Source organism: Branchiostoma belcheri, unplaced genomic scaffold (assembly GCF_001625305.1).
Source record: "Branchiostoma belcheri isolate BF01 breed outbred unplaced genomic scaffold, Haploidv18h27 scaffold1, whole genome shotgun sequence".
Classification (NCBI taxonomy): domain Eukaryota; kingdom Metazoa; phylum Chordata; class Leptocardii; order Amphioxiformes; family Branchiostomatidae; genus Branchiostoma; species Branchiostoma belcheri.
In genome coordinates, this window is record NW_017802379.1 from 3,701,676 (window position 1) to 3,721,298 (window position 19,623).

General features: G+C 38.9%; 2 protein-coding genes across 2 annotated transcripts in view; one reads left to right on the forward strand and one right to left on the reverse strand.

Moving 5' to 3' along the window:
* Positions 1-667: 667 nt before the first annotated feature.
* LOC109464796 (pescadillo homolog) lies at positions 668-14,927 on the reverse strand. Its single transcript, XM_019761876.1, has 17 exons — positions 14,803-14,927; positions 14,359-14,438; positions 13,900-14,053; positions 13,313-13,422; positions 11,591-11,718; positions 11,368-11,411; positions 11,160-11,255; positions 10,844-10,960; positions 10,668-10,742; positions 9,646-9,738; positions 8,877-8,992; positions 8,402-8,527; positions 7,457-7,641; positions 6,383-6,454; positions 5,674-5,792; positions 2,088-2,276; positions 668-1,171 (listed from the first exon to the last, which is right to left on the reverse strand). Exons 1-17 carry the CDS (start codon positions 14,824-14,826, stop codon positions 1,088-1,090), a joined length of 1,812 nt encoding a protein of 603 aa, XP_019617435.1. The 5' UTR covers positions 14,827-14,927; the 3' UTR covers positions 668-1,087.
* Positions 14,928-14,947: 20 nt separating this feature from the next.
* LOC109464789 (beta-glucuronidase-like) overlaps positions 14,948-19,623 on the forward strand; it is a 9,894-nt gene continuing 5,218 nt past the window's right edge. The window contains exons 1-7 of the mRNA XM_019761865.1: positions 14,948-15,088; positions 15,564-15,781; positions 16,155-16,337; positions 16,665-16,840; positions 17,179-17,321; positions 17,780-17,973; positions 18,307-18,450. Coding sequence (XP_019617424.1) covers positions 15,028-15,088; positions 15,564-15,781; positions 16,155-16,337; positions 16,665-16,840; positions 17,179-17,321; positions 17,780-17,973; positions 18,307-18,450 — 1,119 coding nt within the window. The 5' untranslated portion in view covers positions 14,948-15,027. The remainder of the gene's footprint in view (positions 15,089-15,563; positions 15,782-16,154; positions 16,338-16,664; positions 16,841-17,178; positions 17,322-17,779; positions 17,974-18,306; positions 18,451-19,623) is intronic.

Genomic DNA, 19,623 nt, shown 5'->3' on the forward strand with positions numbered 1-19,623 from the left:
CTTAATTTTCTGCGCACTCAGCCGGATTAAAGGCAGCTGCTGTATTTATGTCTCAATTTACAAAGTCGACGCTGGTAAACTACAGTAACTGTTGCAGGCTCAACATTACAAACAAATTACCAACTATAGAGGTGACATTTGCAAAGCAAATGCATATTCGCGTATAGTCTGGTCTGTTAATTCTTGAAAACACATTCATAAACTAGTAACGTTATATGGTGACAGGAGTCTAAATCCCTCCTGCTATAAAATTGCAACATGGTGTAACCCAACACGTTACCATGGTGATAGACCTCTGGTTCTGGTCATTGACCTTAATTGTTTGGAGAAGAAGAGGAGGAAGAAACTGAACAAAAGCAATATGTTTTCCTTCTGTAAACATAATGATTTCATACTCCCTACATCAAAGGGCTACAACCTAAGGTCCTTTTCACAACAATATCTGCTTTGAGGCTTTGCATTTGCAACAAGTGTTGTCTTGTTTTTTTATTTGATTGAACTAACACATGAAGAATGGAGTGAAGAAGTAATGACTACTGGGAAATGAGACATTTGTTTACACCCTACGGCAATGACATTAAGGTTATTACAATTCCAACTCAAGCAAAGATTTATACTAATGTTCTTCTCCCTACGGTGTTAATAAAACACAGTATACTGCAGCTAGAAGACAGGTGGAGGTTTAATGAAATATCTGTACAAAGTTATTCAGTGTATGTCATAGAATGCTTCAGGAAAAATGCTTCAGGATTTTGAAACAAAAGTTAGATAGATTTTGGTTCATCATCTGGTTATCTGGATTTGGCTCTTACAATAAACTATCAACTGTCCAACTAAAAATAACTACATTGTACTTGTAAAATCATGAACATAAAATTGTTTGCAGAATTATCAATAGTTTTGATTAAGAGACAAAATGCTTCTCAACACAATATTCATACAGGGATACTTCTATTACTTTGCTTCCACCAGTGTGCAATAGACTTGACTACAGTAACTGTTTAATTTACAACATTTGTTGTCTAAGTTTAAGCTGTTACATCTGTACATACATGTAGTTGCTTGCCTTGTGGCACAAGCAGCATACTTATTTGTTGCTGAGTTTTTGTTTCTTCTTCATATCCTTCTGGGTCTTTTCATACTCCTCTCGCTTGGCTGTGAGTTTCTTTGCCTGAAATAAGCAGAGTAATGTCAGTCTTCAGTCTACAATATATTAAGGGAAAAATGCTATGGAAGTACATGTATTGTTCTTAAAATGTCATAGACAGTTTACAAACCTTGATCCATTGTAAGATTCAAACTCAACTGCTACAATCAACTCATACAAAACGTCATGTGAACACCATGTCCTCCTGTTTTTCTCCAGCCTGGAAAGCGTCCAATTGTTCTCACTGTTGATCAGTCCTTTTGTGTTCCCGTGTAGAAAATCGATACCTATTGCATTGCCCAGATAATCTACATTTGATGCAGTCACTTTTACAAAGGCTCCCTGGGGCTGCTCAATACACCATCAACTAACTTCCAAAAGATACACTACACAAGGCAGCAATTACAGTGCAAGCCAGAGTGCTTTACCAGTAGGAAGCCATCTGAAGCCACTTCACACAACAAATACATCTTATCAGCAAAAGTGATCTAATTACAGTTATTGAGCATAGGAATGACAAGCGAGTGCGCGTGCCGACAATGTATTGATTGCCACATTAGTTACTACATTGTTTTTACAAAATCTACAAAACAGCAGATGGTTATATGGCGATATCATCATAGCAGTAGATAATTTTAGCTTATTCCTTTGTTTGATACATGTACTTCAACAGAATGGCAAGTTTGCAATCATAACGATAATCTGAATTATAGGAGAAGCATACACTGTACCTGTATTTCAAAACTTAAAAGAAAATTTAAGCCCTTTTGCGAACATCAGACAAATGTAACTGTTGTTCTGCACAATATTTTGGTTTAAGTGACAACATCCCACAATAGTGGCCTTTAATTCTTCCCAAAATTGAAGAGAAACATGACATTTTAAGACATTGGCATATTTCTACAAGATTCTCAAGTTACCATAGTCTGTATTTCCCTACCTCATGTTTCTTCCTCCTTTCCCTCTTGGAGAGTTTCTCAAAGAGCCTTTTCCGTTTCTTGGGGATCATCATGATGGCCAGCTTCCTGGCCTCCCAGTCCTCCCGACTGGCCTTGGAACTGGCATCCTCATAGTCCAACTTCCCTGCCTTCACTTTGATGCTGCTGGGGGGAGTGTTGGGGACTTCATCCTGCATTGAGAAAAAGAAAGGCAACAAAATATTATTTTTATCATGTTTACCAAAGGAAAATATATTGTTTTTGCTCCGTTTCTTCTCCTTCTTCTGTTCCAAACACTGACCTCTGACCTGGTCAATGACCAGACTCTCTCTCACTCTTATGTAACACAATCATGTAACTGGCATTGGGTTACATCATGTTGCAATTTTATAGCAGGAGGGATTTAGACTTCTGTCACCATATATGTGAATGTGTTTGAGTCAGAATTAACAGAGCAGACCATATGCAAAGGTAAACATGCATTTGCTTTGGAAATGTTACCTTTCTGCAAGTATAGTAAGCTGATACACCCTTTTTCTGTACATATTTGACGTATACACTTGATTATAGAAAAGAAGTTAAAATCTTAAACATACATTACACATACATGTCCTGATAATCAAAAGAGCAGATAGCAAAAAAAAGGTTTTTAGAAAATCGTTCAAAGAAATTCAAGTCACAAGTTTACCCAGACAATGTGGGACCCAGATTTATACACGTTTCTTCACTCTCAGTAATGGCACCATCAGTTCTAAGTTCAAAGAGTTTCTGAGAAGGTATGGCAACACCTGAGGGGCTCCTTAAGGGCTGGGGTGACAATCTCTAACGTCCCATCTCCGGGAAAACAAGCTGATCCAAGAAAGCACCGATGACATTTCTTCCATCATTGTCTGAGACATCCTTTTATCTCACCCTCTCCCGTGGCTTAAATGCTTTGGCAGGGATGAACTAAAATCCCTAGTTGATGAGACAGCTGCTCACTGCCTGCTGCTACAGTGTTATGTAACATACATCAGAAACCTCGCATCCTCTTCTAATGGAGACCTTCAGATCTGTTGCAGATACTCTAAGAAGTTTGTACAAGTTTTTCTTTCCTAGAAGGCAAATAGCAAATCATGTAACACAAGGTCACTTCAGGGTTCAAGGACTGGAGCACCATCTATTCGTTCCTTATAAAACAGAAAATGCTAGAGACAAGCATGGCTCACCGAGACTGAGGACTAACTAACCCAATAGAAACTAGAAAGTATTTGCAAAGCAAACCGTAATGTTTACCTTCGCATATGGTCTTTCTTGCTCCAACACATTCACATATATGGTGACAGGAGTCTAAATCCCTCCTACTGTAAAATTGCAACATTATGTAACCCAACACCAGTTACCATGGTGACAGACGGTCTGGTTCAGGTCATTGACCAGGTCAGTGTTTGAAACGGAAGTAGAAACAGAGTAAAAACAATATGTTTTCCTTCGATAAACATTAAGTCATGAAGTCCCTACCATGTCCAGAACAAGATCTAAATACAAACTTCATAGTGTGACAATTTTGGAACATTTTATTGATCACGGTGAATAAGAATTGAGTTAACCACTATACATAATCAAGTCTAAATCTAATACAGTCGTGTGCGTGGAAGAAAGTTCAGTACAAACATGATTTTTACGAGACACAGGAGCTGTACAAATTGGTTTATCAGAAGAAACATCCGATGTAATCCAAAATAAGACCATGATCCTGATGCATGTGTCTACATGTACATGTGTCATTTAGCTTGTTGGGAATTCCTAAGACAAGAACAGCAGATGGATAAAGAAGGAAATCACTTCCAAATTGGTAATTTGGTAGAATAGTACATGTATATTGCAGCTATGTAATGCTGTACATGTATATTCATTTTGGTGTGTAGTAAGTACATGTGCAAGTGCATGTACTGTAAAATTATGTTTTCATTGAGGTTGTCGGAAATCTTGTGAAATTCCAACAGAATATCAACAGAATATGCAAACATGGGCCATTCAGTTTGCAGCAGAGTGAAAGTCCTTTATATGTATGTCCATTAAATAATGTGTACATCTGTGTATACATGTATCTCCAGTGAACTACTCCCAAAGGATTACTATAGATCATCACATATCGATCAAACACTGCAAGCCATACATTCACAGGATACATGTTATGGTGCCATTATCTAAAAAGGATGGCCAACAACCTCACAACAAATGGCATACATGTACAACACAGCATTAACACTCTCTCTATGTGTAAATGTGACAGAATGCCTTCACAGATACTCAACACGACATATATCTGCCAAAGTGTGATACATTGTGATTGAGATATATTCATTCCCCCTTTTCCTTGATGCTATCACAGTTGACCCAAATAGCCACCATCCATTAGAGGGAAAAGTCATGAAGATGGCTATCAGTCGCCAGATTACACACTCACACACCCAGGGGAAATGGACAGGAAGTGCCAATATTATCTGCATAACAACCAGGGAAGTTACATGTCAGATAGGCAGACTACAGGCTAATATGGCACCTCCACAAGATTTCTGTTGTGGGAAGTAAGCTTTCTGAGAAAGGTGATCTAAATCTTGAGTTTAATGGCATGTTTGACCCAGTCACATTTGTCAGGGTACAATCTTCATCTGCAAGAATGTACCTCATACCATGGTAGCTGTGGTTTTTGCAAAGCTGCTTCTACTGCTATACTACTTCTTGATCTTATTGAGTTATTTTAGTTTGTGTTTTAATCTTCAGTAGCCGTCTATGTGTTCCCATGATGCAGTGTCAGGTTTTTTGTTTTCTTTGAACTGGCGCTGGAACTTCTAAGAGGGTCTGTATGGGGGCTGAATGATGACACAGCCATGTGGTATTGAGCTGCACCACAAAGTATCCCCCAGTTACTCTAGCACATCACAATCTGCATGAGGATAAGGGTACCCACATGCACTGGTCAGTGGGGTGTGCAAAATCAGTTGCATGTTGAGGCACAAGGGTAGAATATGGAAAAAACTGAAAGCTGTTATTGTATTGATTAGGTACTAATATGGCCGGATCAGTCCATGCACCACCTATCAAAATACAGGTGTACTGCACAGTACATATATTAAAAGAAAAAAATCTTTGTCACACTTCAGAAACAGGAAAAGCACACAAGATACCTTACTTAGTCTAAGTTACAACTTTGAAACTTCACTGCTTCGCGCATATCAAGTACAAAATTAATGTAAGTCTTAGCCTCTTATTTCTCTTGCTACCAATACATCAAATATTTCATTTGATGGCTTGTTTAATGGTTTTGTAATCCCTAGAGTTGTAATCTAGCTGCTGGAGCAATTCTAAAAGCATTGTCAAAATGTATCCAGCCTAACAAATAGGTAGACCATACCTGATGATACTTACATGTGAACAGCTTGAGGGCACACAGTCTATTACACTGCATTATCTACTGTAGCAATGGCATCTGTTTAGGAATCCTACTGCAAATGATCATTATGGCTTACCTGTTCAGTGAATGAAAATTATGCCCTCTACGCCACAATAAATATCAATAAAAATATGCGCATAATCAAGACTGACCTGTTTTCTTTTGTTTGGTGTTCTTTTCTCCACTATTTGCTTCTCATCTTCTTCTTCCTCTTCCTCACCGTCATCATCATCATCATCTTCATCATCATCTTCCTCAACTTCTTCTTCATCTGTTGTGGCACAATTTTTATCAATGCGTCAAGAAGAATAATACAAAAAATTCGCATTCTAAGGCTTTCTAATGGCTTATTTTAATGAGACAGAGTAAATGAATGAAGACCAGTGCTCGAAATTCAATTTTGGGAATAGCCATCAATACTATACATTCAACATCTTTACATACGTAAGCCTAAGAAAATATATGAAAAAATTGGGACCACAGCTCCAAATTTTGCACATGCACTCAGTATTTCGAGCCCTGAAGGCAAAACAAAATGTCTGAGAGGTTCTGATGACAACAGCAAGGCAACAGTGTCTGTGTCACAAAGAGGCTCCCAACATTTCTCTGGCACACTTTGTGAGAGTTGTAGACAGGCAAGTGAAAGGCCTTACCAACTGGCAAGTGTGCACACATAATTATAGTAATTCAATAGCCAAACATGTTTACATCTGATATGTTACAATAACCAAGGATCAAAATACATTTCTAATTTCTGCAATACGTGACTCATTATCAGTACAACACTACCCCATGCATTTTGGATTGTTGAGCAACTTTGTCAACAAGTCCATAATATGAAATTCATTAGGGGATAAGCACCTTCATCATCTATCTCTTCTTCTTCTTCCTCTTCTTCATCTGAATCTTCAGCTTCTCCAGATACCGTATCTCCTACAAAAGGGCATTTAATATGTGGTCATGTTTTGGAAGTGTTCCATTTACAAAAACAGTTCACAAATCTAGTGTCAAATGAACCATTAAGTTTTTCAAGTGTCATCACTTATCAACCAGCGCCTGTTGTGTTGATAACTATAACAGGTCATTATCTTTTACTTATATTCAACCCTTTCATACTGGTACAATATATTCTGAAATTAAAATAAAGGCCAATTCAGCAAAGTGCTATTGCAACTAGAGCATATCGAATGGCATTCATATGATATGGTCTCTCTTGTTACTTGCAATTTTATTTGCAGAGAAGTAATAACCAATATAGCAGACTCAGTAAATAGCCCATATCAATTTCTATCATTTTCAAATGCTCATTTGGTTCTTTTTGGAGTCACTTTGAGTCCATTGCCATTATTTTGATACATTCAATTCAATAATACTTACAATAAGTGTTAGTTGCAAGAGCTACAATAAGTGAATGGAAATAAGAGTTGTGTAACAAATGCTTCTATATATCGCTGCCATGTACATTAGAAATTTCAGACAGGGTACATACGAATGCCTGAAGGCAGGGCATTTTGTTTATCACTGAAAAATGTCTGAGAGGTTCTGATGACAACAGCAAGGCAACAACGTCTGTGTCACAAAGAGGCTCCCAACATTTCTCTGGCACACTTTGTGAGAGTTGTAGACAGACAAGTGAAAGGCCTTACCAACTGGCAAGTGTGCACACACATAGCAATTAAACAACCATGTACATGTACAGGGTTAAGACTAACTGGGGCTTAAAATATTTCATTGCCGTATCTGTGTAGCCGGTATTACCACCCTTCAGTGTAACACATCAGCTTTGCAAGCACGTGACGCGGCAGCAGCTGGTTACATTACACCGAAGGAGTTGTTGCACCTAACCATTTCTGTTTTCTACCATGTGTGAGTCATAATAACAAGTCAGTACTCTTTTCATCTTCAGTCATATCATTAATAATACTTATGACTTACCAGTATCCAGACCCTGTTGCCTTCTGGACAGAGCTTCCTTCTCAGGTGGTACATAGTCACCTTCTTTATACTCCACAAAAGGTGAGAGGTGGGGGGGCAGGACCACACCTGGGAAGTAGTCTTCAACAGGCAGCAGCATCCTGGCATTCACACAGTCAAACAACCACTGGGGCTGGACATAGTACCTGCAGAGAACAAAATTATGCATTAGTTTTCTCAAGTCAGAGTTAGTTTTCATGTTGGTTAGAGAAAAGGTAATCCTGAGCAATTAGAACTGTAAAGTAGTTCAAAGAAATGATAAGTTATGAATATGATCATGCATGCTTTGTTAGAAGAAGCGTGTTTGGGAGTAGAACAAGGACACAGAAACTGTTACTCCGTGTCCTGAAGAACTCCCACTTTATCTAGCACATCATTGCTGTTGTTAGAACATTATTCAGAACCACAACAAAGAACAATCATGTGCAGTACAGACACATGCAATAGCACTAGTAGAATTACACATTTTTCCTTCAACAACTCACTTACATGAAAATAAAACTCTGACTAGAAAGGTAACATTTGCAAAGTAGATGCATAATCTTCACATATGGTCTGCTCTGTTAATTGTTACTCAAATACATTCATATATGCCATGGTCAGACAGGAGTCTAAATCACTCCTGCTATAAAATTGCAACATAATGTAACCCAACATTAGTTACCATGGTAACAGTCAGTCTGGTTTAGGTCATTGACCTTTTTGGTTGGGAGAAGAAAAAGAGGAAACGTAGCAAAAACAATGTTATGTATGTTTACTTTGACATTCCATAAATGTAATATTTAAAATACTACTACTCTATATGAATTTTGCTTCTTATAGAATCAAAGAAACTGTTTTCCATAAAACATAAAACTACAAAAAGAAACTTTCTAACTTCTGTTCTGAAGTTATTATTCAGGATACCTTGACAGGTACTGTCTGTCAGATTTGGGTCTGTCCACGATCTGATGGGTGATGGTCTCGTCACTCTCATCAAACGTCGCTCCCATGGCAACAGACCTGTCCCATGATGCCTCACCACCAAAACTCCTACCGCATGACAAGAAACAGGAAGAATACATGTAAATGTTACAAGCTCATACAGTCTGTAGTTGGTATAACTTGTATACATCGCATTACATCTTGTTTCTCATTGAAAATGTCTGAGAGGTTCTGATGACAACAGCAAGGCAACAGTGTCTGTGTCACAAAGAGGCTCCCAACATTTCTCTGGCACACTTTGTGAGAGTTGTAGACAGGCAAGTGAAAGGCCTTACCAACTGGCAAATGTGCAAGTTATACAGGGACTCAACAGTGATGTACATGCTACAAAATGTATACCAACACAGGGCCAACATGCCTATACATTTGGGGGGGGGGGGTCTTTAGGGGTTCTTACCTTACTGTAAAGACAACTGGTTCTCTGGGCACCTCCCTGGATACAAACACTTTCAGACCGTTGAACAGTTTCTGAAAGGCCTTTTGTTTCTCCTCCTCTTGTTTGGCCTCCTGTGTCTGAAATGTGGATGAAGATTGAACATATAATGAACTTTCAATAAGTCATAAAACAGTTTTGTCATTTCAAAAATGTATCTCTTGGTTCCAGCTTGGGAAAGAGAGATTAGTCACACAAACTTTTTCACAGGTACTACGTAATGTGTTCTTCAAAATGTTGAGGAAAAATCAGATTTCTCTTTCAAGACTTCTTGCTGATCTATTTCAAGGAGACAGTACAGGGAAATGCCTCAAGGTTAGAGTCGAAAAGTCTGAGAGGTTCTTTGCAAGAAGCTTTTAGAATATCCCAATATTCCAACCAAAGGAAAAAGAATATGCCTTGGGGTGAGGCATCTTGTTTGTAGTTAGAAAATGTCTGAGAGGTTCTGATGACAACAGCAAGGCAACAATATCTGTGTCACAAAGAGGCTCCCAACATTTCTCTGGCACACTTTGTGAGAGTTGTAGACAGGCAAGTGAAAGGCCGTATCAACTGGCAAGTGTGCACATATAATATTGCAATTTGAAGGCCACATACCTAAAATACATAGCAATGTAGTAGGTATACATGTATGACACACATGGTATATACATTGTACAAGCTTTGTACTGAACGAGATAGAGAGAGAGAGAGAGAGAGAGAGAGAGAAAGAGTAAGAAAGCAAAATTCTCACCCTACTGTCCTCAAACTCATCCAATTCTACTTCATCTTCCTCTGTGTTTTGTGTCACCACAGATACCAAGCTGGCACTTAGAGCTGCCAGTCTCTGAAAACAAATAAAAGAATTTTACGGATAGGTCTTGTCTGAAGTGGCTGCATAGGGTCATTTGGGCAGAGGGTCTGTATGGGGGCTGAATGATGACACAGCCATGTGGTATTGGGCTGCACCACAAAGTATCCCCCAGTTACTCTAGCACACCACAATCTGCATGAGGACAAGGGTACCCACATGCACTGTTCAGTGGGGTGTGCAACATCAGACTATTGTGCATGACCAAAAATTCATCCTGTTACCTGTTCTTCAACAATGTAATATAGTTTGGGCAAACTAGATTGTATCAGCCACAACATGTACATTGTACATGTATGATAAAAAAAATTACTGTACAAAGAGTTTTAGTAGGATCTGACTCATTACATAGCAGCACAACTTCTAGTTACACTTGGTTGAGTGTGGAACCAGTACATTATTGACAGGTTTTCTTTATGTCTGTACAATAGTGAAGGTATTGTTCTGCACTCTTTAGTTTAAGATGAGCTCAGTAATAATGAGAAAATTTAATGATCCCAAATCCCATTCAAAATAACCAATGATGTATGGATCCTGGTAAATGACCCAAAAATAAAGTGGGTTTCAGGCCATAAACTTTACAATCAGACATTTTCCTCAATATGCTATGCATGGATTTTACCCAGAAATACTGGAAGGCAATGACAAAATTTATGATACCTACCAGGGTATAATAAATCATGTGAATGTTAGAGAGACAAAAATGGCAGTGCCCTTACAGCTTGCAATAAATCATATGTATCTCCCAGTAGCTTTATAGCATTAGAAAGTGCAGTCATCAATTCTGTTCAACATTCAATCACGACTCATCGTATAAAAGAGTCTTTAACTTTTCTATCCCATTTTCTGTTGAACCATAACCTTTGCAAACAGGAATTAGGAATAAAGAAAGTGAAATGTCACACCTCTCCAGTAGCCTCGGACTCCAGACAGTAGGCGTTTTTCTCATCATCATCCTTCACCTTAGCTTCAAACGTAAGCTGGAAAAATGACAGAGACATATTGGCTATCAAAATATACATGTCTGAACAAAAAAATGTTATTTACATTCATGAAGCACACTATAGGTTATTTCTCTTACCTTTGGGGGGTAGTGCAGACCGAGTGATGTGTAGAGTTTGAAGTTGACAAACCCTAACATGGTGATGTAGAATTCCACAAAGTGGGCCATGATGCGGAAATCAACATCTGCACATGCCTGGACAAAAAATAAAAAGTTGCACCCAGAAAGATACTTTCTTAGTACAATGCTATACTGGAGGAAGACCAATTTTCAACAAAGTTTGGCGCTGAGAAGTAAAAATTTTGATCACTCAATTAGGAGTTTTTACACACATTTTCTGAACTTCATAACAACGTCAAAGTCTATCACCTATGGAGTACTAGTGACATCTGACCTTTGCATTAAAGCCAAAGTTGTACGGTACGAGCCAGGTGACCACCTGACCCTGCATCTCCACCTGGTAGTAGATACCCTTGATTGACAGGAACACCTGCGAAAAATCACATGATACAGCTGATTTGCATACTGACATCAAAATGTTTCTATAGGGCCCTTCCTTAAGAAAAACACAAAATATGGGGAAATGTGTGACAGGTTCATACCTTTTTCAAGGCCCTGGCAGCAACGATGAAATTCATGAATTCGACTGGAACAAAAGATGTACATATCTCTGTTATTACATGTTGGAAGGTACATTGCCTGTGTCACAAACCTATAATTACAAAAAATAACACTTTATTGTTTTATGATATAGATCAATACTAATTCATATGAGTACCATGTAACTAACATTTTAAGACTTTATGACTGGTTCTAGTAACATACCTGACAAGTGTCTACATCTTTGTACAAAGTCTCCTGGAATGTTTTTGGTTTGAGGGAATGTTGCAAACAGGAACACCAGGCAGAGGCAGTCATCCAGGTCCCGTAGTGCATCAACAAATGTGGGATATCTGCAGTACATACAAACATACAGTTACATATAACAACAGACTTATGTACAAAAGGTCTTTTCAATGTGGTCCATAAAAACCTTTAAGTTTTACAGTACTTATGATAAACAAAAGTTCATTGCTGCCACCACAGACTGTGTGAATTCTTCAACTTTTAGATATCTTAAAACTTTAAAAGGTTTAATGGATCTTTACATTATGACCTGTACATTAGTGCCCCCTACCAACATTGTCTGGCACTACAGTGTGTACAATGTAGGTCAGTGTTCGAAATACCCGTCTGCAGTCTGCAATTTGCAGATAGATTTTCAAGATTGCAGAAGAAAAAATCTTACAATCTGCAATTTTGCAGAAGGAAAAAATAGGCTCCGGATTCAATAGTTTTCAATTAGCAAAGCAGTGGCGCTGTGAATAGATCGAAAACCTGCGCCGCACGAACCTGCCGGCGTTTTCCAGCAGATTGTAATGTTCCCATATAAGGGAATTTGGGGTCAAAGTTGAACGATTTCGACAAGGCGACGAAAGGCGACGATATCCAAATATGGGCACTCGCCATTTTCCGATGTTAGATTTCGTCTCCCGGGAGGACCCGACAACTGCCTCGGCAATTTTCGGCAGTTTTCGCTGAGCATTTCCCAGCAGGCAACACGGCAAAGGAAACATGGCTCCTCCGAAAACCACACTCGCCTCGGCGTTAATTTGCCGAAATTTCGATGTTTTTCCTTGGTATTTTGCACGATCCAAGCAAAGAAAACAGTTGATCACATGAACAAAAGAGAAATACAGCACTGGGAACCTAATGGTCCGTTTTGTTGGGCGGTAATTTCTCATTTTGAGTGAAAATTTACGTGCATCACATTGTGACCATATTGTGTAAAATCAGTGATTTTCGGCTCGATCCGAACCAAGCACGGCCCGTAGACTTGTCCTTTATGATTTCTAGATGACTATCGGTACCAAAATACGGGAAAATATTGTTGCAAAATGAGAGAGACGGAGACTAAGGTAAACTTCTTTTATTTGAAGGCTGGATTTTCATTTTCCTGGCAGGCTTCTTTGTATGTAGTGATCATCAGTTATTCAGTAACAACAAATATGGATTTTTGTTCCGGTCAAAAAAACCGGTCCACCGACCTTTCGTTTTTTTTGGACCGGACCGATAAAATTTTACGGTCCGAACATATTTAAAAGAGTGATATTTTGAAGAATTTCAGTAATGCTACAGATTTACAAAGCTATACCGTTATATATATATATATATATGATGTAAAAATAGGCATTATTGGTTTCAGAAGGTTGTAATATGGGGGGCTTGTGTATTTGCAGAAAGTATTTCCAAATTGCAGGACGAAATTTTGACTCTTCTGCAATATTGCAGAGCACTGAAAAAAAGTATTTCGACCACTGTAGGTGCATAGCTACTGTGTAAGTACACCAGCTATGAGGTTGGTATACTGTAAATCATGTTGTACTGCCAAATTGTTTCCAAAGCGAAATTCAAACAGGGTGACAACCTTTCCCCTTACTATCGTATGAAATCAAGTCTCTGTTAAAATAACAGTAAATGCAGTACCCCTAAACTGTCCCAACTCACCTTTCCTTGATGATGTGATCCAGTTTGTAGACAGGTTTGTTCTCCTGTAGGGTCTGTACTCGTCCATGTTCAGCTTTGGCAAAGGCTTTCTTTAACTTCTTGACAAAGACCTGAAAAATAAAAAGACATGCAAAAATTACTCCTCAGAAGACCAAGTAGTGTCACCCCTACAGTCCGAAACAATTGACTTTTAAATCATATGCCAATTAGTACAATCAAAAGTCTTTCACTTTGACTAGTAGCGTGCATAGTCCAGTAGTTTGCAATCCTGCCTCTGGACTAAGAAGTTGGGAGTTTGAATCCCGGCTGTTGTCGCTCACCCGACATGCACACTACTGTTAAGGGCTGCAGTCCTTAGGATGGTACTTTAAGCTTATAAGCTGTGGTCCACTGTTCATTGTGCTTGTCAAAAAGAGCTAGGGGTATTTCCCCAGTAAAAAGGAACCTGTAAATACTGTACATAGCGTCTGTCTTCTCTGTCACAACCAGTGGGACTTCCAAAGAGTAGCTCTTCAATGAGCCAAACTGATTCGAGATCACCTTCAGATCACTTTCTTTTGACTGTCATATTTGTTTGATAACATTACCTTGAACTCCCTAAACTTGTTGATGATAGGTTCATGAGACAGATACTGGATATCTTTCATCAGGTAGAAAGTCCTGGGTGCTGTGGAGCCTTTGTTGGCCTTCTTCTTGTTCTTGGGTTCTCTGGGATAAACTCCTTTCAGGATACAGAGCCGTCTGACGAGGGGCGAAGAAGAAAATGTTATAACGTAAATCATGAAGTATTAGCTAGGACTCAGTGTGAATGATTTGAAAAATAGTCCAATAAAAGCTGTCTGCAAGCCAATTTGAGCCTCTAATGAATAAAGAATTGAAATTTGTACAAACAAATCAAACAAACAGATACAATACATGATTTTTTTTTTCATCCGTGCCAAGGAGTGCATATTCATCTAATCTCCATGCAGATGCAGGGTAGGACAATCATTGCAGGCATCTTTATCAAGTTTATGACAAAATTTATGAAACTTGTTAAATGTTACCTGAAATCTGGCAGGCTGATCTGGAGATAGTTGATGGCTCTGTTTCGGGTGATGTAGGCTGTGGCAGCGCCGCTCTCATACTAGAAAAGACAATTTTTCCAAAAGTTCAAGCTATTACAGTTTACGTGTGTCCCAGTTCTTACACAGTTCACCACAATTTAATAAGTATGTTTTCAAAATATGTTATATAAGGATATAGTTATCAGGGACTGCCATATTACTAGTATATAAGAATGGACAGTTTCACTGCACTGGTAGTTTTATATTTATAAGAACGGCATTTAATTTAGGGGAGGGGGGCATGCTTTTATTATGCAACATGTGCTTACACGACGCTACGAAGCTACTCTCGTTTTCCATCAAATTTCACCACTATAACGGGCAACCAAGTACTTGGACAACTACCATATCATCACAGACATATGTTACAATTGTTTTACACACCTTCTTCTGCATCAAACGGCCCATTTTGGCCGAATTTAAAGCGCTGGTTCAGCGGCCACGAGGTAAAAATGAAAAGCCTCGTTCCGGCAGATTGACCTCTGCTCTCTGACCTCTCGGCCGTTGACCTCTGACCTCACATGTCGTGTGTGTGACTTCCGGGTTGTAGAAATATGGGCGGATCATAGCAGCTGTTTTCCTTATATATTCCGCGTGATTGTGTTTCCTATGAAGATTCGTTTTAATCGACGAATGTTCATGATGCTGTTGCTATTTTCCGCGGTAAACGGTGAGTTTTGCAGAAAGCGAAAACAAGCATGTAACGTTAACTCTCAACTCTACTCTTGAATCTGCAACGGAGTTTTATTAAATGTTCAACGCCATAACCACGAGGAATTAATCAATGGCCATGTTTCCCCCCTTTGGGTTAATTATCAGTTTTTACACAGTAAGTTATAACTGTGTGATGGCTTAAAAATATTTTGATCCTGTTTGAGATACATTTTGTAGAGGCAGATACACTCCATTGTATTGAGAATGACAGGATGTTCTTGCTTTGTTCATGTAATTTGACTCCTTTCCTGATTAAGGAGTCCTTGCACTTAGTACATGTACTTTTTGATGACGTCATAAAAAAACTATTGCCCCTATTAGTTGTATTGAAGCCTTTTAAAACTTTTGCCAGTGGCAGGGAAATCACAATGATTCACATTACAATTTCCTCATGACAATGAATATTATTTTTCCGCCTTATTTTTCTCCAGTTGTGGCAGTGTTCATGATGAGAATGGGTCTGGACACTGGGGCACATGCTTCTCGATCCTCTCAGAGTCAGACACTCTCCAACGGAATGCTCTTTCCCCGGGAATCAGAATCCAGAGAAGTCCGGGAACTCGGAGGAATGTGGAAATTCCGGGCAGACATGTCGCCCAACAGGAATGCGGGGTTTGATCAGCAGTGGTGGGAAAAAACATTAGAACAGGTAGATTGGGTTTCATTATGGCATCATGTTGGCTTGTGATTATGTATAATAAGTAATTGACTCAGATTAGATGGAGATGCTGAGTTCAAATCTCTTAAGCCCCAATAATGTGCATCTCTTTAAATTTTCTCATTCCACAAATTCCACAGATGTGTTATGCCTTAAGGTACGTACCACGTTGAGACCTGTCACTTTGCCCCAAAAGTGCTGTCAGCAAATATGATTAAATTTATAACTAGAGTCATGTAGAATACGTTAATATTATGCTGCAAACTGGTGCTGTTGGTCTTATGATTATGTCTATCACAATTACGTATAACCTTTTTAGGAAGTATTAGAATTAAGGCACTGATATATTTTACTCTCACCCCAGACAGGCCCAGTGATTGACATGCCTGTACCTGCCAGCTATAATGACATCACCCAGGACAGACGGCTGAGGGACTTTGTCGGCTGGGCGTGGTACCAGCGGGAGTTTTACGCCCCTGCCTCCTGGAAGAACATCAAACAGAGAACTGTGCTCAGGTTCGAGAGTGCCCACTACAACACCATTGTGGTGAGTTTTGTTGTTATTTTCATGCGTAATGACATTTTCAGCTTTGAGATTGATTTGTACACATTAAAAGCTATTGCCAAGTCCTTTTGTAAAACACTCTATTCCACAATGAAAAGATGTGCATTTTAAAACCAACCAGTCAGCTTGCAATAACATGTAGTACAATTTGCATGTATAACTATAAGGTGCAATACATATAGATCTGGTTTGAAAAATTCATCTACTTGATTCTTGTTCTAGGAAGGGAACAGAAGCAAATCTAACAGTTCCTTTATTTGCTCCAACTGTTCAGGCCACTTTTCACAATGCTTTTCTTTGCAATTCCAGTGGCTTAATTCTAAGGAGATTGTCAGACATGACGGTGGACATCTTCCATTTGAAGCGGATGTTTCCTTGGTTCTGAGATACAACGTTCCAAACACCCTGACAGTGGCTGTGAACAACACCCTGACTCCTCACACCATCCCACCTGGGACCATCCAGTACATGGATGACCCTGACAGGTGATCACAGATTCAAACTTGCTTTTCTGTCGGATGACTATCAGAAAGCGAGGTCTTTGCCAGTGTTAACCTGCTGGATAGGGCTGCCTTGAGATACAGAGTGAAGGCCAGTACTACAAGCCAACTACTGCCAACACCTCTGTGACAGGGACAACAGCACCAGAATAATCTTATCCTGGATAGTGAGTGAAGGCCTGTATCAATGAATTATATAACGAATGAGTCAAACAATGAAAGAAAGGAGAAAGAAAATAAGGAAGTACACATATGACATGTTTACATTAGGCACCTGTAAGAATATAGTATAATGAGGATTTCTTGTGTATTTTTCCCCTAAGGTACCCTCCAGGCTACTTTGTACAGAACTTGCAGATGGATTTCTTTAACTACGCAGGAATCCAGCGTCCTGTCAAACTGTACACCACTCCTTCTGTCTTCCTGGATGACATCACAATCACCACAAATGTACAGGGATCAACTGGTAAAATATCACATAATCAGCTACTGTTACACTTGTTAAAATGACAGATAATGACAGACATATTTTCTTCATATCACAAGACAAGTCATCTAACTTTCAGCCTTTAAAAGGTTGAGCAGAAGACATAATAGTAATTAAGGTGGTGGTGAAACATATTGTTTTTACCTCTTCTTCTTCTCCAAACAAATAAAGTTAATGACCTGGACCAGACGTCTTTCACCATGGTGACTAGCATTGTAGCTGACACCCTGTGGTGTTGGGTTTACATTATGTAGCAGGACAGAGCTAGAGTGGCTGCTCACTATATATTATATTATATGAATCTGTTTTAGTAACAATAAACATAACAGTAGTTTGTTAGGCTAGACATCATGCATAGAAGGTGAACATTATGCATTTGCAAATGTTACCTTTCTAGTTCACATAATTATTTTTCTTCACTCTATATCCTTTTACAGGTTATGTAAATTTTGACTGTGTCATCAAGGGAAACAGCAGTGCAGTTCCAGTAACAGTGGACCTTCTCGACAAGACTGGACAACTGGTAGCCGCAGTCAAGGGCAGTGGAAAGGGTCAAGTCAAGGTCGCTGATGTGAAACTATGGTGGCCATTTACAATGAGCAGTGACCCAGCATATCTATACACACTGAAGGTACATAGGTGGGATTTTTCCAAATCTTTCAACACGATCATACAATGTAATAAACTTGCCACAGTATACTACTTGTATACCAGTAGTATACCATACTTTTGGAAATGCCTCCATTTGGAAATGCCAACATTCATTGGTCTGTCATCCATAAAAAATGTAACAGTTATATGTATAACGTTGTCTATTGCAATTGTATTGAGCTTGAAAATTGTTGAAATGTTCTTGTCATTGATAGACTTGTTCTGCAGTTCTTAGGTAGTTTGTCAGGGGGCATGGATGAACTGCTCATTGTGTACGTGTTACAGTTTACCTTCTTGCCATTCTGACCACCAGGTGACAGTGATAGGCAGTGCAGGACAACCCGATGTATACAGGTTACCTGTTGGGATTCGAACAGTGCAGGTCACCAGCAAACAGTTCCTCATCAATGGCAAACCGTTTTACTTCCGAGGCTTCGGCAAACATGAAGACTCAGATGTAAGTAACATTACTGTACAACTTTTTTTGCTCAAGTCAGTTATTTTAGTACCTTTTCTGTAAGGAATCATGATGTCCATACATGTACCACTTTCAGCAGTATGGCTATATTGTACATTTTCAAACTTTACTTGCACAAATGTATATGTACAAATTCACATGTACAAACTCTTCACATTCTTTTGTTGTCCAACATGCAACATATACTCGGTTGGGTTAAGGCGGCCTAGGCTGATATTCATGTTCGAGTTCGGGCGTGTGTCTGCACGATGGCCACAGGCATGTTTCGAACCCGAACCATGTTCCACCATGTTCGATATGACGTCATTCGAATAGAATGCATGTTCGAATTCGGGGTAACTCGCGGTCATTTGTATGTTTCCCCTGTAAACCCGCGTTGTTACGCATTTTATTCACGGACTATGACATAAACGGCTTTACGCGCAGCTGAAAACAGCATAATTGATCTTTAGAGTAACCCATGTTTACGTATTATCACTTTTTTATCAAAATTGTCCGAGGCTATTTTGCATATAAGTCGATATTTTTTAACTGTGGCGATTTTTAAACGAAAAATGACAAAAAAATAGCTGTTTCTGTCGTTTTTGGCCCAAAAAACAATGTAAATGTCTTTTAACACAAAATAGCCTCGGACAAAAATAATAAATAGGGGGTTGGCTTTCTACTTGTAAAATATCACGATGAAAGGTGTTGTTACCGCTTGCGCGTAAAGCCATGAAGTAAACAGCTTTTTTTAACCAAAATGTTGATTTTTAACCCAAAAATCCAGAAGTAGTAAAAACAAAATAACCTTTATTCAATGTGTTTCAAGTACTACTAGAACTGTGTGAAGTTTAGTTGTGGTGCGACCAAGGTATCAAAAGTTACAGGCATATGTATGAAATATTACTCATAGTTTGCCATAGGCTGCCTTAACCCAACCGAGTATTTTTATATCCACACCGGGTGTGTCAATAGCTATGTACGTATACAAGATTAATTGACTGAAATGTATCCGTTCTCAACGGGAGGTCAGTTTAAGGTACAAAAGTAATCCTTAGGACTTACAAAACCTCCTTGATGGTAATTATTGAGATAATAGAGCAATACTTGGGTAGATGAACTATCATATATTAAAATAAATAATAATGCCCCCCTGCAGATCAGAAATGG